Below are 12078 nucleotides of genomic sequence, written 5' to 3'. Positions count from 1 at the left end.
ATAAAGGAATGAGAGCTACTTCTCTAAAACTTTCACATATTGCTCTATTAAGTTTTAAAGTAATGATCATCAAACAGGGGGTATATAGTTGTCCTTCAATATCCATGAGAGATTGGTTCCAGGATCCCCTGCAGATATCAAAATCTGTACATGCTCAAGTCCCTTATACAAAATGGCATAATATTTGCATATAACCTATGCACATCTTACTGTATACTTTAAGTCATTTCTAGCTTACGATACCTAATTCAATGTAGATTCTAAGCACATGTTATACTGTATTGTTTAGGCGGTAATAACAGTAAAAAAAGTCTGTACATGTTCATTACAGAAGTGATATTTTTCCTGAATATTTTCAACCCATCATTGGTGGAGAACCCATGGATACCAAGGGCCAACTATATATTCCCTAGCACAGTTGCTCTCTGCAGCAGCAATTTTGTACCTTAGGGGACATTTAGCAATGTCTAGAGACATTTTTGGTTTTCACAACCAGAGGGGTGGGTATTATTGGCATCTAGTGGTTAGAGAACTAGGATGCTGCTGAACATAATACAGTGTGAAGGACAGTCTCCCGCAACAAAGAATTGTCCAGCCCCTAGTAAATAGTGTTGAGGTTGAAAAACTGCTAACAGAATGTTCTTGGGTTTTTTTCCTAATTATATACTCCTACACTGGTTCAAGAGATTCTAATAGTAAGCCACTGGTAGGGATCATAGGAATGTGTGATACCCTTCTGGTGAAATGAACAGAGAAAAGTTTGAGGATTCTAGTTCTCAAATCATACCGATCTGACTTAAAACATTGTGAAAATGACAGCTTTTGACTTCTTATGATAAATTATCTACCTGTCAAACTACTGAGGTACTAAAAGTAGGCAAAACTAAATCTATGGCTATTAAATGAAGAAATGGTTATCCTTGTGGGGTGGATACTGATTAAAAGGAAGCATAAGGAGGGATTCAGGGTCTTAATAATGTTCTGTTTCTTTATCTGGGAGATGGTTGCGTATGCATGTTCAGTTTGGGAAAATTCATTTATTTGAATACTTATGTCAATTTTTTCTACATGTTTATTATACTTCAATAAAAGCCTTAAAATGCTTAAGTATACCATGGTGAGCAATAGACAAATATACAAATATCAATCAGGTATTCTGCAGAACCTTTTGAAAAATATTTAAAAATTACACTTCAGATGTATAGTTAATAAAATTAAACATCTATTAAATAACTTTCAGAAACATCTTTTGGTTGAACAAGCTCAAATATTTAAGTCAACAAAAAAAAAATCCAAAAAGTTTCTTTAGCGCTGAAGCCCTTCTTTTACTACAATCCAGCCATCAATCTTTTAAGTATGGTTGTTGTCATCAATGAAAGCAACCAATGTTTAGTAATCCCAAAGTAAAAATAACCGCATTTAAACTCTGAAATGTTGTTTTTGTTAGGTCATTAATTAGCTGAAAATTACTTACTACTAATTATCAACCCATAGAATTTAAAATTTGCCAAAGATAATTTGATGCCGAAAGTTAAGACTGAGAAGCAATTGCTGCTACTAATCCTAACCACATGTGTCCCAGAGGTGGCAATATGAAGACCTGCCAAATAAAGGGTCTACAGAACAGTAGCCGCTACTTCTCTCTCCAGTAAAAATGTGCAGCAGTAAAAATCAAAATTGATATTTGAAGAATCTATAGATACTGATAGCAAGGTCAGAATATATTTAAATGCATTCACAGATGAAAATCCATATTTATTAAGAGACAATTGGACATACTTAAACTCTAAATAATACTAAGAAGGAAATCTACTTAATTCTCTTTCACTCTTAAAGTCATTTGAAACATACCATGACTAAAGTAAGAAAGACAAATCATTGTGTCATTGAATATATGTATAAAACAGTGCCACAAAAGTGCAATGGATGTCCTTTTGTTTTATGCATACCAATTTAAATAATTTTCCATAACTTTGCATACAGTAACATTGACTTTAATTATGAACCAGTTGTAAGATAACTTTTTTTTTCTTTTCTAGCCATGAATGGATCCACTTCAAAGTATTACAACTCAAAGGCGTTTTTGTTTTGCGTGTGTGTGAGTGTCTGCATTAGTACTTTGTTATTTTTCCATCACTAAAGGCCAATCAGAATTTGGAACCATGCTGCTAACCCAAGAAATCTAATGGAATGAATTAGTTCTGTAGATGACAGCTTCTTCAGCCATTTATGAGACCTAAATCTTTTCTGTAACACTCATGTATTCAGTATAACAACATACTAATTGAAAGAGGGACCTGCTTGTTTAAAATTTGATTGCAGACACCGTAGAAGATAGCTCATTATTTTTCAGATAGGGTGCCTCCTAGATATTGAACTAATTTGTTGGGGTAGAGATTTTACAAGTTATGCCATTAGAAGATTTTCTCTGATATTATATGTGCAGTTCAGTCACAAGATGAAATCATGGTTTTTTTTTTTTTAACAGAAAAAGATAAAATACAATTGAAGCAAAAATAATAGCTAGTATAGAATACATATCTACTTTGCTTTTCACATTTTCTTTTCACACTAGGCCTTATGACTAAAAGATATGCTTTATTCACACTATTTTCACCTGTTGGAGAGATAGCTAAGTCAAAGGTGATGATTAATTTCATTTAGTAGGGAAGTGGAATAATATCTTTTGAAATAACTAAGTCCACTAAATTATACAGTATGCTATTCTGGTTCTAAGTACATATTAGTCCCTTGGCAAATCTGTTCTTTTAAAGCATACCTTCCCCAAATGAGCCTACCTCTTAAAAAACATATAACACAATATGGTAGTAGTAGGTGGAAGGAAGGTAAGTTTTTCCATAGTGGTATGCAAACATGTCATTGAAATATTACATAGATATAAAGACCTAGGGAATAAAAATAGCAACAGCAAATACTTGACAGATTTATCCTACTTGGGAGAAATATTTTGTAGCAGAGTATTTAGTATGCTTAGAAGTTGATTTAGCAATTGGGCTTTAATGACCTTACAAAGTGAACATAAGTGAACACAAGTATTTTTTCAATGCAAGATGAGTATGAAAATTTTAAATTTCAACCCATCTGGCTAAAGTTAAGACTTAGCAAAAATTAAAATGTTGCCTTTGTCCAAGTACAGATTAAGGCAACAAACATGTTTGGGTATATAATTTGAAGTTTTGAACTGAAATATCTTTGCAAGTATCCACATAAAATTCTGCAACGCCTTATTATATTATAATAATTATGCATTATACTAAAACCATTAAGAACAGTTGAGGCACTACACTACATCAAACCATAAATGAGGAAAAAACTTTTAATGTTCTTTTCTAGAAGTATTCAAATAGGTCTTGATATGAAGCTAAAAGCCTCATTTATATTATCTTAATATTTTGGCTAAAATGTTAAGCTCCATAACATGAATTGATACAATTCCAGTTTTATCAATATTTTGTGATAGAAAAATGTTAATATTCTTCATGAGCTATACAGTCCTTACATTTTTTTTCCCTTGGTGTAGGAACAACAGAGGAGTTTCTCCTCTGCCAATAATTCATATATGTAACTGTAAAAAAAGTGTTCTATGTTATGCACACATTACAAATAATATAAGGGGAAGTTTTATTAGCTTAATAGGAAACTGTTATTATTAAGGTTTAAAAATGAGAACAGGTGTGAGTTTTCCAAAATACTTAAAAAAAACAGTGTCCAAAATTCGGGGGCAGTTAAGGAGTCGTGGATGGAACTAGAGGTCACTATGTTAAGTGACATAAGCCAGAAACAGAAAGACAAACATTGCATGTTCTCAATTATTTGTCGGATCTAAAAGTCAAAACAGTTGAACTCATGGATATAGAGAGTAGAAGGATGGTTACCAGAAGCTGGGAAAAGGGGTGTGCGAGGGGAACTGGGGATGCTTAATGTGTACAAAAACTATATGGTTGGAAAGTATGAATAAGACCTAGTATTTGATAGCACAACAGGGTGAGTATAGTCAATAATAGCTTAATTGTACATTTTAAAATAACTAAGAGTATAATTGGATTGTTTGTAACACCAATAAATACTTAAGTGGATGGATACCCAATTCTCCATGATGTGATTATTTCACATTGCATGCCTGTATCAAAATATCTCATGTACCTCATAAATATGTACACCTATTATATAGCCACAAAGATTTTAAAAAGTAAGAAGTCAGCACTTTATTGGCTCACTTGATCCATGGATAGTGAATTGAGGTCATAACATCCTTATCATACTTAACAGTTTTTTCAATTGTAATACAAAATGTGATGATATAAAGAGCTGTTCTATATATTTAAATGACAAATATATATCTTTTCCAATTTGTGATTAAGATCAATAGAGGTAGTAGTGATAAATTTCCCTCTCATAAGTTTCACACTGCTTATCTCTGAAAATTTCAAAGTTGTCAGGTGAGGAGTGCCTATTTATCTAATTTATATTCCAGTATGTTTTCACTTTAGATTTGTCACATAAAATGGAGACTGCGCAATGACATGCAAAGTAATCTGTTTATGTGTCTAAATAAAATATGTGAAGTATTTACATGGTTTGTGTGAAAGTCCAAGTAGGAAATATGCAGAAGGATTTTTAGTTTAGCTGTATATTTTTGTCAGGAAATTATCATCATGTGAATGTTTATGTTGGAGCTAACAAGCATCACTCTCATTAAAAACAAAAGCAGAAAATTTCCTTATGTGGACTACTTTAACATAGTTCAACCTCCAGTTGAAGCAAGTTTCTTCTTTAAATTAGAATTTCTTTGCTTTCAAACTTAGATTTCTAAGTTCCATAACTCACTTGTTCCATAAAGCATTCTTCCCATCCTTGTAATAGTGCTTTTGCTGCCTTACTCCTTCTTAACATAAAGGAACAAAATAAAGCTTTAAAAAACTTTCCATCTCACCGCCCAATTTAGATCACCTTAACAAAAAGCCATCATCACACCTTTCCCATTGTTGCAATCTACAAAGATGACATGTTTCTTTTGAAAATATTAATTCTTTTGAAAGTAAATAATATGTTGTGAAAAAGTTTCCTTATGAGGTACATCTTCCCCACCACATGCCAAAACCAAATTGACTGGATTTCCATAGTACTTTTTGTCCAGTTAAAAAAATATGAAGTATTTCACACACAACTTAGGATATATGAAATAGTACATAGAAAACATTTAAATAAAGGAAGTAATAAACAAGTGCATCTTTCTTAATAAATCATTTAACAATATTTAGTCCTGAAGAAGACATACCTCAGAATTGTTTTACGAGAAAATTAGATAGCTAGGCAGTCTTGGTAATCTTAGATTGGCCTGTCACAGACAATGAGATGTTGTTAAGTTCATAGCCTTTACGCTTGGTTTCCCATCCTACCACATTAAAATAATTCTCTTTCAAATTGAAGTATATGTTCCAGAGATCCTTTATGTTGGAACAGTGTTTCCAATGTAATGCTTTGATTCTGTAGTTTGTTTGCTAACAGTGTTGAATACTTATTAACTCATATGTGCCAAGATCCAATAAGACAGACAAATGTCTTTAAATGGGAGAAAATATAGGCTTTTTTTTTTTTTTTTTTTTTTTTTTTTTTTTTTTTTTGAGACGGAGTCTTGCTCTGTGGCCCAGGCTGGAGTGCAGTGGCGCAATCTCGGCTCACTGCAAGCTCCGCCTCCCGGGTTCACGCCATTCTCCTGCCTCAGCCTCCCGAGTAGCTGGGACTACAGGCGCCCACCACTGTGCCCGGCTAATTTTTTCTATTTTTAGTAGAGACGGGGTTTCACCATGGTCTCGATCTCCTGACCTTGTGATCCGAATATAGGCTTTTTGATCTAGTTCCCTAAAAGAGTCTGATGAGCCAGCCATGTCATGATGGGTGAGTGGCACTGGAATCTAGGACAAGAGGTTTTTGGAATCAGATGGGAGGTGACTAGGACTTACATTATAGGTTAAATGAGATAGTGTCAATATTGTCAATTGGTCCAGATTTTAAAATGGAGGAGAGTTCCCTTTGGAGTAGTTACTTGGGTAATGATCAAAGAGAAAGGCATAACTGAAACAGGCAAGCGACACATTTTTAGTTTGGGACATCTAATTCTATGCCCTTGAAGTTACAAATTAGCCAAGTTCTTCTGCAGGACCTTTAGGAATCTAAAGACCCCTCATAACAATATCCAGTTCTTATCCAGGATCCAAGACAAGAAGAGATCTTTCTCAATTAGTTCCAAATTTACAAGTTATAATTCTTTTGGAAGGACAGGGTGGAGTTGAACAAAGTTGGGAGATTGGGAATGGTCTCAAACCAATTATATTCTAAGGTTCTAATCTAGTCCTGCAGCTTCTCTAAAGCCTTATTAGTTCAAAAAAATTGTACTGTATGGAATACCAAGTCTAGTCAGCTTTTTCTTGGTTCTCACAAGGGGAAGTTGAAAGAGTTAAATGAGATGATTATTTTGTCCCTCTGCCTTCATAGAAGACTAGTCATTTCCCCCTTGGAAGTAAGCATGTTAAGAATTGTGCTGTATCCTTCAAAACTTGTTGCAAAGATGTCTGGGATTTGCTACAAATTAAACCAGTGGGGGAAGGAAGCATCAAAATAAGCTAATCAGGGGTAAGTGGATGAAGGGATAAGTGAGGAAGAATACAAATGAAACAAGATTGGCCATAAAGTGATAATTATTGAAGCTGGGTGATGGCTATATAGAGGTTCATTATATTTTTCTATATGGTTTTCTGCAATTAAAGGGATATGTATCTTTAAAGAAAGTTCAAGGTTCAAACTAAACTTGTGGTTGTCCTGTAAGAGACATGAGCAGTTGAATTTAAGGGCCCTATCTGGGTAAGAGTTCCCAAATACTATCTTCTCCTTCATGGCATAAGCAATTTAAAAGTGACAATTGGATAAATCTGTCTACATATATGACCCTGAACTGTTCTAGAAAAATGTTTTTTCAGTAATTCCCAATTTTTTCTTTGTCTTGTGAAGGTACTTTGACTTACAGATTTACATTTTTTAGGTGGAATCTGTTCTGGTATGTAGGAAAGCATTATGCCAGGAAAATCCATATTTTAAAGACAGTATTTTGTTTGTAACATGGGCTAAATTCATATCTGCTCTACCTGGGCTGACATTTTCTAAGCCCAATATACATATAGAAGAAAATCCATGTACTTTTCTCTAGCTCCACTGTAACCATGACAACTAGAATAACCTCTTAACATGGCTGCATTGTTCAGCTCCTCTACATTTCTTAGAGCCTCCAGAGTGATTTTCAAAACATGTAACAGTATTCCTTTCCTTAACTTTTCCCAAGGACTTCCCGTTTCAAACTTCTCATAGGTCTCATCTTTTTTTTTTTTTTTTTTTTTTTTTGAGATGGAGTTTTACTCTTGTCACCCAGGCTGGAGTGCGATGGCGCAATCTTGGATCACTGCAACCATCTCTTATCACTCTCCCTTGCTAACGATTGTCCAGCCAAAGCTTGTTGTATCTCAGGTTGTTTGCATCTGCAGGTTTCTCTGCCTTGCTCTTCCACAAGATCTGGCTGGCTGCTTCTTACCACTCATATCTCAGCTTTAATGTCATGTCCTCAGTAAGAATTCCCTCTGTCCACTCACCCACAACTATCTGTTTAAGCATAGTAATTAACATGTGCCAGAATTACAGCAGGTGCTTTTATCTACCACCTTATTACTCATATGGTGGCAACACCTGGGAACTTAATAGGAATGCAGAATTGTAGGCCCACACCAAATCTATTGAATCAGAATATGCATTTCAGCAAGTTCCCTAGGTGATTTCTATAGACGTTAAATTTAAGAAGCACTGGTCTAACATGTGAGGCTGATATTTCTTTTTCTGCTAGTGATTAATAATAATTAATAATTCAATTGACAAAGAGTCTTAACTAACCATGCCATATATATAGAATTCTATGAAATGCTCACTGGTTTGAACATAAAGTTATTTTTATGCTTATTTGCAGAAATCTTTGCCAAATACACACATCAATACTTTTCCTTTTGAATGTATATTGGGGAACATAATTAGATGTATTCACTGCTCAGGATTGTATCATTTAAGCAAGTTAAGAACTTTTAGTTTTCTCTATAATATGAAATCTAAGATCTTAAAATGGACACTTTTATTTATAGTATTTCATTATGATTTTAGCAGATAACATACATTCTTAAGAAATATGCATTACACAGTCATCATAACTGTTTAAATTCCTAGTTCATGTTGTTGTTAATGAACAAAATTCAGCAAGACATTAAAGAAAGGACCAATCTGCCTAAGATAAATCGGAAGTGAAGTCTTTTAATACAAAATATTGCAACTTTAAATAAACTCATAAAACCATGAAGTGCAATAAATGCTTTTTATTGTATGCTCATTTCAATGAGTAACATTTAGAAATAATAATCCCACATAACAGTAGCGATCTTATTTTACAGCGTGTACATCATTTACAGCCACATAACACACAATTTTAGTAGATATTCCAAATTTAATATTCTGAAGTTAAGAAAGATAAAAAATTTATTCTCAAGGAACTGATTCTTATCTGGTGCAAAAACAGAAAGGTGAACATTATTTGAAACACAAAGCCACAATATAGCATGAAGTAAAATTACATTTTAATTATGGTAAACAGCTGAATGTAAACATGAAGCAACTAAAACTTAAAAGTACATATCATATGCATTACATTTATGAACAGGATTTTCATAAAATTTCCCTAAACCAGTTTTTAATATTAAGTGCCATTTTGATTTGCAGCATGCTAACACAAAGCGTTGTTAAAGGGATGCATATTTTAAGTTTATACACTGTAAACTAAATATCCACCTCCAAACTCTATTGGCAGCATATTGCTCTGTTTAAATACTGCATAAACACTGCCTCGTATTGAAAATGCATGTTAATAATATGGTATATAGATTTTAAAAATCAATTTCAATAATGGCATAAAATTGCACCTTTAAACATTAGAGCAAGTAAGACTAGAACAATCATACTTGCTAAGACTGTCCTAAAAAAACTCTAGACATTATAATATTTAAGAAAACTGTGTTCTCTCAATTTAATCTTTAGATCATTAAGAAATATAGTGCTGATTTTGTTTGCAACGCTAATGTTGCATCCAGTTTCGAAAGCCACATTTGACTCAAATATACTTTTGTCATATATGCCATACTGAACAACAATCAACTTGAACATCAGAAAAAAAGGGAACTTTAATCTTTATAGACTTCACCTTAGACCTCAGCACAGAATGCTATATTTTAAGTATCCTATCCTGTGATAAAATATTAACAGCTCTGAATTCTTTTTTAATAGTACTGAATTAATCTAACCTGCTTTCCAGTTAGTTTTCTTTTAATGAATACACAAAACTTTTGTTGTTTCTGGAATTTAATTTCCAGGTACAATATAAAAGGCTCAATGACTAAGTGACTGATGAATGACCACATTTTGTCGCCCCGCCCCATTTCTAAAATTGCATAAAAGTGGGTTTGCTTGCTATAGCAAAGCATCGCTAAACTCAATTATGTATTCTCTTTTCAGAAACATTTGTATCTAACATAATCAGCCAAATAAAGTATTTGTCTTTGCTTTTCCCCTCTGTAGTTTAAGTATGCATATAATACTATTACATAGATACTTAAGAAGTTTTTCTGTGACCACTATAGTGCTTCTTAAATTCTTTAAGTAATTTTCAAAGGGCTATGGGATCCCCCATGAATTCAAATATTTTAAGATCTTTAATACAAAGAATGTAAAGTCATGGTTTAGTATCAAGCTTTGAAACCTGGTGAGACAGTTAGTGAGAGTTTTCTCCCAAGTAGCATATCATATCTCCTAAATAGCTTCTTTCTTTATATTGATCTTATTACATAAGAGCCTCTTTGTGGTGCCTCATAATATGTTGATTTTTTTCTGATGGTCTTCGGAATCCCTTCTTGCAGAATTCACACCTGTGTGGATAGTCTTTTGTATGTATCGATATCACATGTCGTTTAAAGCCAGATGCATCTGTAGTGCTATATTCACAATACTCACATTGGTAAATCTTCCTTCCAGTATGGGTCTTCATATGTTTTTTGAGCTCATTTTGTTGTCTGAATCCTCTCTTGCACCTTTTACATTTCAATGGCTGATCTTTAGTATGAACTGAAAGGATATGGCCACTAAGAATAAATGGATCGGATGTTTTAAAGTCACAGTGCCTACACTGATGAATCTTCCTACCCTTATGGATATCACTATGCTTTTTGAGCTCAGAAGGACGATGAAAACCTTTATCACAGACCTCACATTTGTGAGGAAAATCCTTAGTATGAACAGATATGATGTGCCGCTTAAGGTCACTTGAATTGGTGCTCTTATGGTCACAATGAGGACACTGGTGTGTCTTATGTCCTTGAAACAAATCCAGATGACGTTGAAGCTCCCTCTCATCACCAAATGCTTGGGGACAATGCTCACATTTATATGGCAAATTGTTACCATGTTTAGACTTAATGTGAGTTTTCAGATTTGATTGATCTGCACACCTGAAAATGCAATACTGACACTGATATGGCTTCTCACCAGTATGGGTTCTCATATGTTTCTTGAGTTCAGAAGGATGTCGAAAACCCTTCCCACACTCAACACAAACATGAGGAAAATTCTTGCTGTGAACGGCCAACAAATGTCTGTTTAACAGTCCTTGTTCTGCAGTCTCATAGTCACAGTATTTGCACTTGTGCATCTTCGGCTCCTTGTCTCTTAAAATAAGTTTATTGGAACTCAGTGGACTAGCCTCTCTGTATCTTCGTGTGTATTCTGTAAATTCATGGGTTTTGTCGACTTTGTTTATAAGCTTATGGCTTTCTAAGTGGTTATGGAAACTCACTTTCTTGTTAGTTGTAAAGTCACAATCTGTACACTGATATTTTTTTCTCATTAAATGATCAGGATGATTCTTCATGTGTCTTTTTAAGAATCCCCTGGATTTAAACTTTTTTGTGCAAATATGGCAAGGGTACACTGTGAGGGGCTGTCCATCAGGACCTATTATAACAGCTAGATAAAGAAAAGAGAAAGTTGTGACATTTGGTCAGACTGTTTTAAAGGATTTTATAACAAAAGTGCCAAAACTAGTTGGCATTCACTATGTGAAAACTATATTAGTTGAATAAAATTCTGTAATATAACAAATACATAATAAAAGCAATTTATGCAAAGTAGCTCACTAAAATGTAATGAGCAGCACTCTACTATGAACCACTCACATGTCAAAATGCAGTATCATATATATTTTGAATACCAAAAACAGGTACCCTTTATTGTTAAACCAACATGAAAATTCTCTGTAAAAGTATCTTTGGAATAAAGAGCAAACAATCATAGTTTTATTAAGTACCAGTCACACAATATGAAAAACAAAAACCAATTATCTATAACATACACAAACAGGTACGTGGAGAGTAGAACTGCCGTGTAAACCACAGATATTTTTCTTTGGTGACAAAAAAATAATTCCACATCTCAAATAATTATAATATTCATAAAGCAAAGTATTTACCTGTTTGCCACTGCCTGGTTTCTCCCCTTCTCCTCTTCTTGGCTTTTTGTTTAAGTACTTTATTTGTATTAATGCTGTCACAAATTTGAAGGTACTGTGCTGCTGTACTATTTCTGCTTTCTAATGCTGAGTCCAAAGTATTTCCTGGAAAAAAATTGAAACAGTATTAAATTACATACATTTATACTTTTTTGGTTCTGTTGGATGAGTTACTATAGATGACATGACACCAAGTTACCACTGTGGTAGTAAATTTCACAAAGTATATCCATCTTATGATTCTGTTTCTCTCTCTCACTCTTGCTCTCTCTCACTCACAAGTAAAGACATATATGTGTAAACACTTTGAATAAGATATCATGTGAAATTAAAATATTAATTAAATATTAATTAAATATTAAAATATCTCAGTCTGATCATCAATTAAATTTAAAATATCTCAATTTTATCAGGAATAA

At 33.5% G+C, this 12078-nt stretch overlaps 2 protein-coding genes across 13 annotated transcripts in view; one reads left to right on the top strand and one right to left on the bottom strand.

Annotated features, from left to right (window-relative positions):
* POF1B (POF1B actin binding protein) overlaps positions 1-4593 on the top strand; it is a 108979-nt gene extending 104386 nt beyond the window's left edge. The window contains exon 17 of one of the 2 annotated variants that reach the window (XM_021932870.2): positions 2040-4593. In XM_021932870.2, coding sequence (XP_021788562.2) covers positions 2040-2045 — 6 coding nt within the window. In that variant the 3' untranslated portion in view covers positions 2046-4593. The remainder of the gene's footprint in view (positions 1-2039) is intronic. The other variant, XM_031660622.1, reaches the window with a different exon arrangement.
* Positions 4594-8411: 3818 nt separating this feature from the next.
* Positions 8412-12078, bottom strand: part of ZNF711 (zinc finger protein 711) — a 28971-nt gene continuing 25304 nt past the window's right edge. For all 11 annotated transcript variants that reach the window (XM_009197878.4, XM_031660619.1, XM_031660620.1 and 8 more), the window contains 2 exons: positions 11621-11764; positions 8412-11118 (listed from right to left, as the gene is read on the bottom strand). In XM_009197878.4, the coding sequence (XP_009196142.1) occupies positions 9941-11118; positions 11621-11764 (1322 nt within the window). In that variant the 3' untranslated portion in view covers positions 8412-9940. The remainder of the gene's footprint in view (positions 11119-11620; positions 11765-12078) is intronic.

Source organism: Papio anubis, chromosome X (assembly GCF_008728515.1).
Source record: "Papio anubis isolate 15944 chromosome X, Panubis1.0, whole genome shotgun sequence".
Taxonomy (NCBI): Eukaryota; Metazoa; Chordata; class Mammalia; order Primates; family Cercopithecidae; genus Papio; species Papio anubis.
The sequence above is the reverse complement of the archived record's forward strand: the minus strand, read 5'-3'. Positions and strand labels throughout refer to the sequence as shown.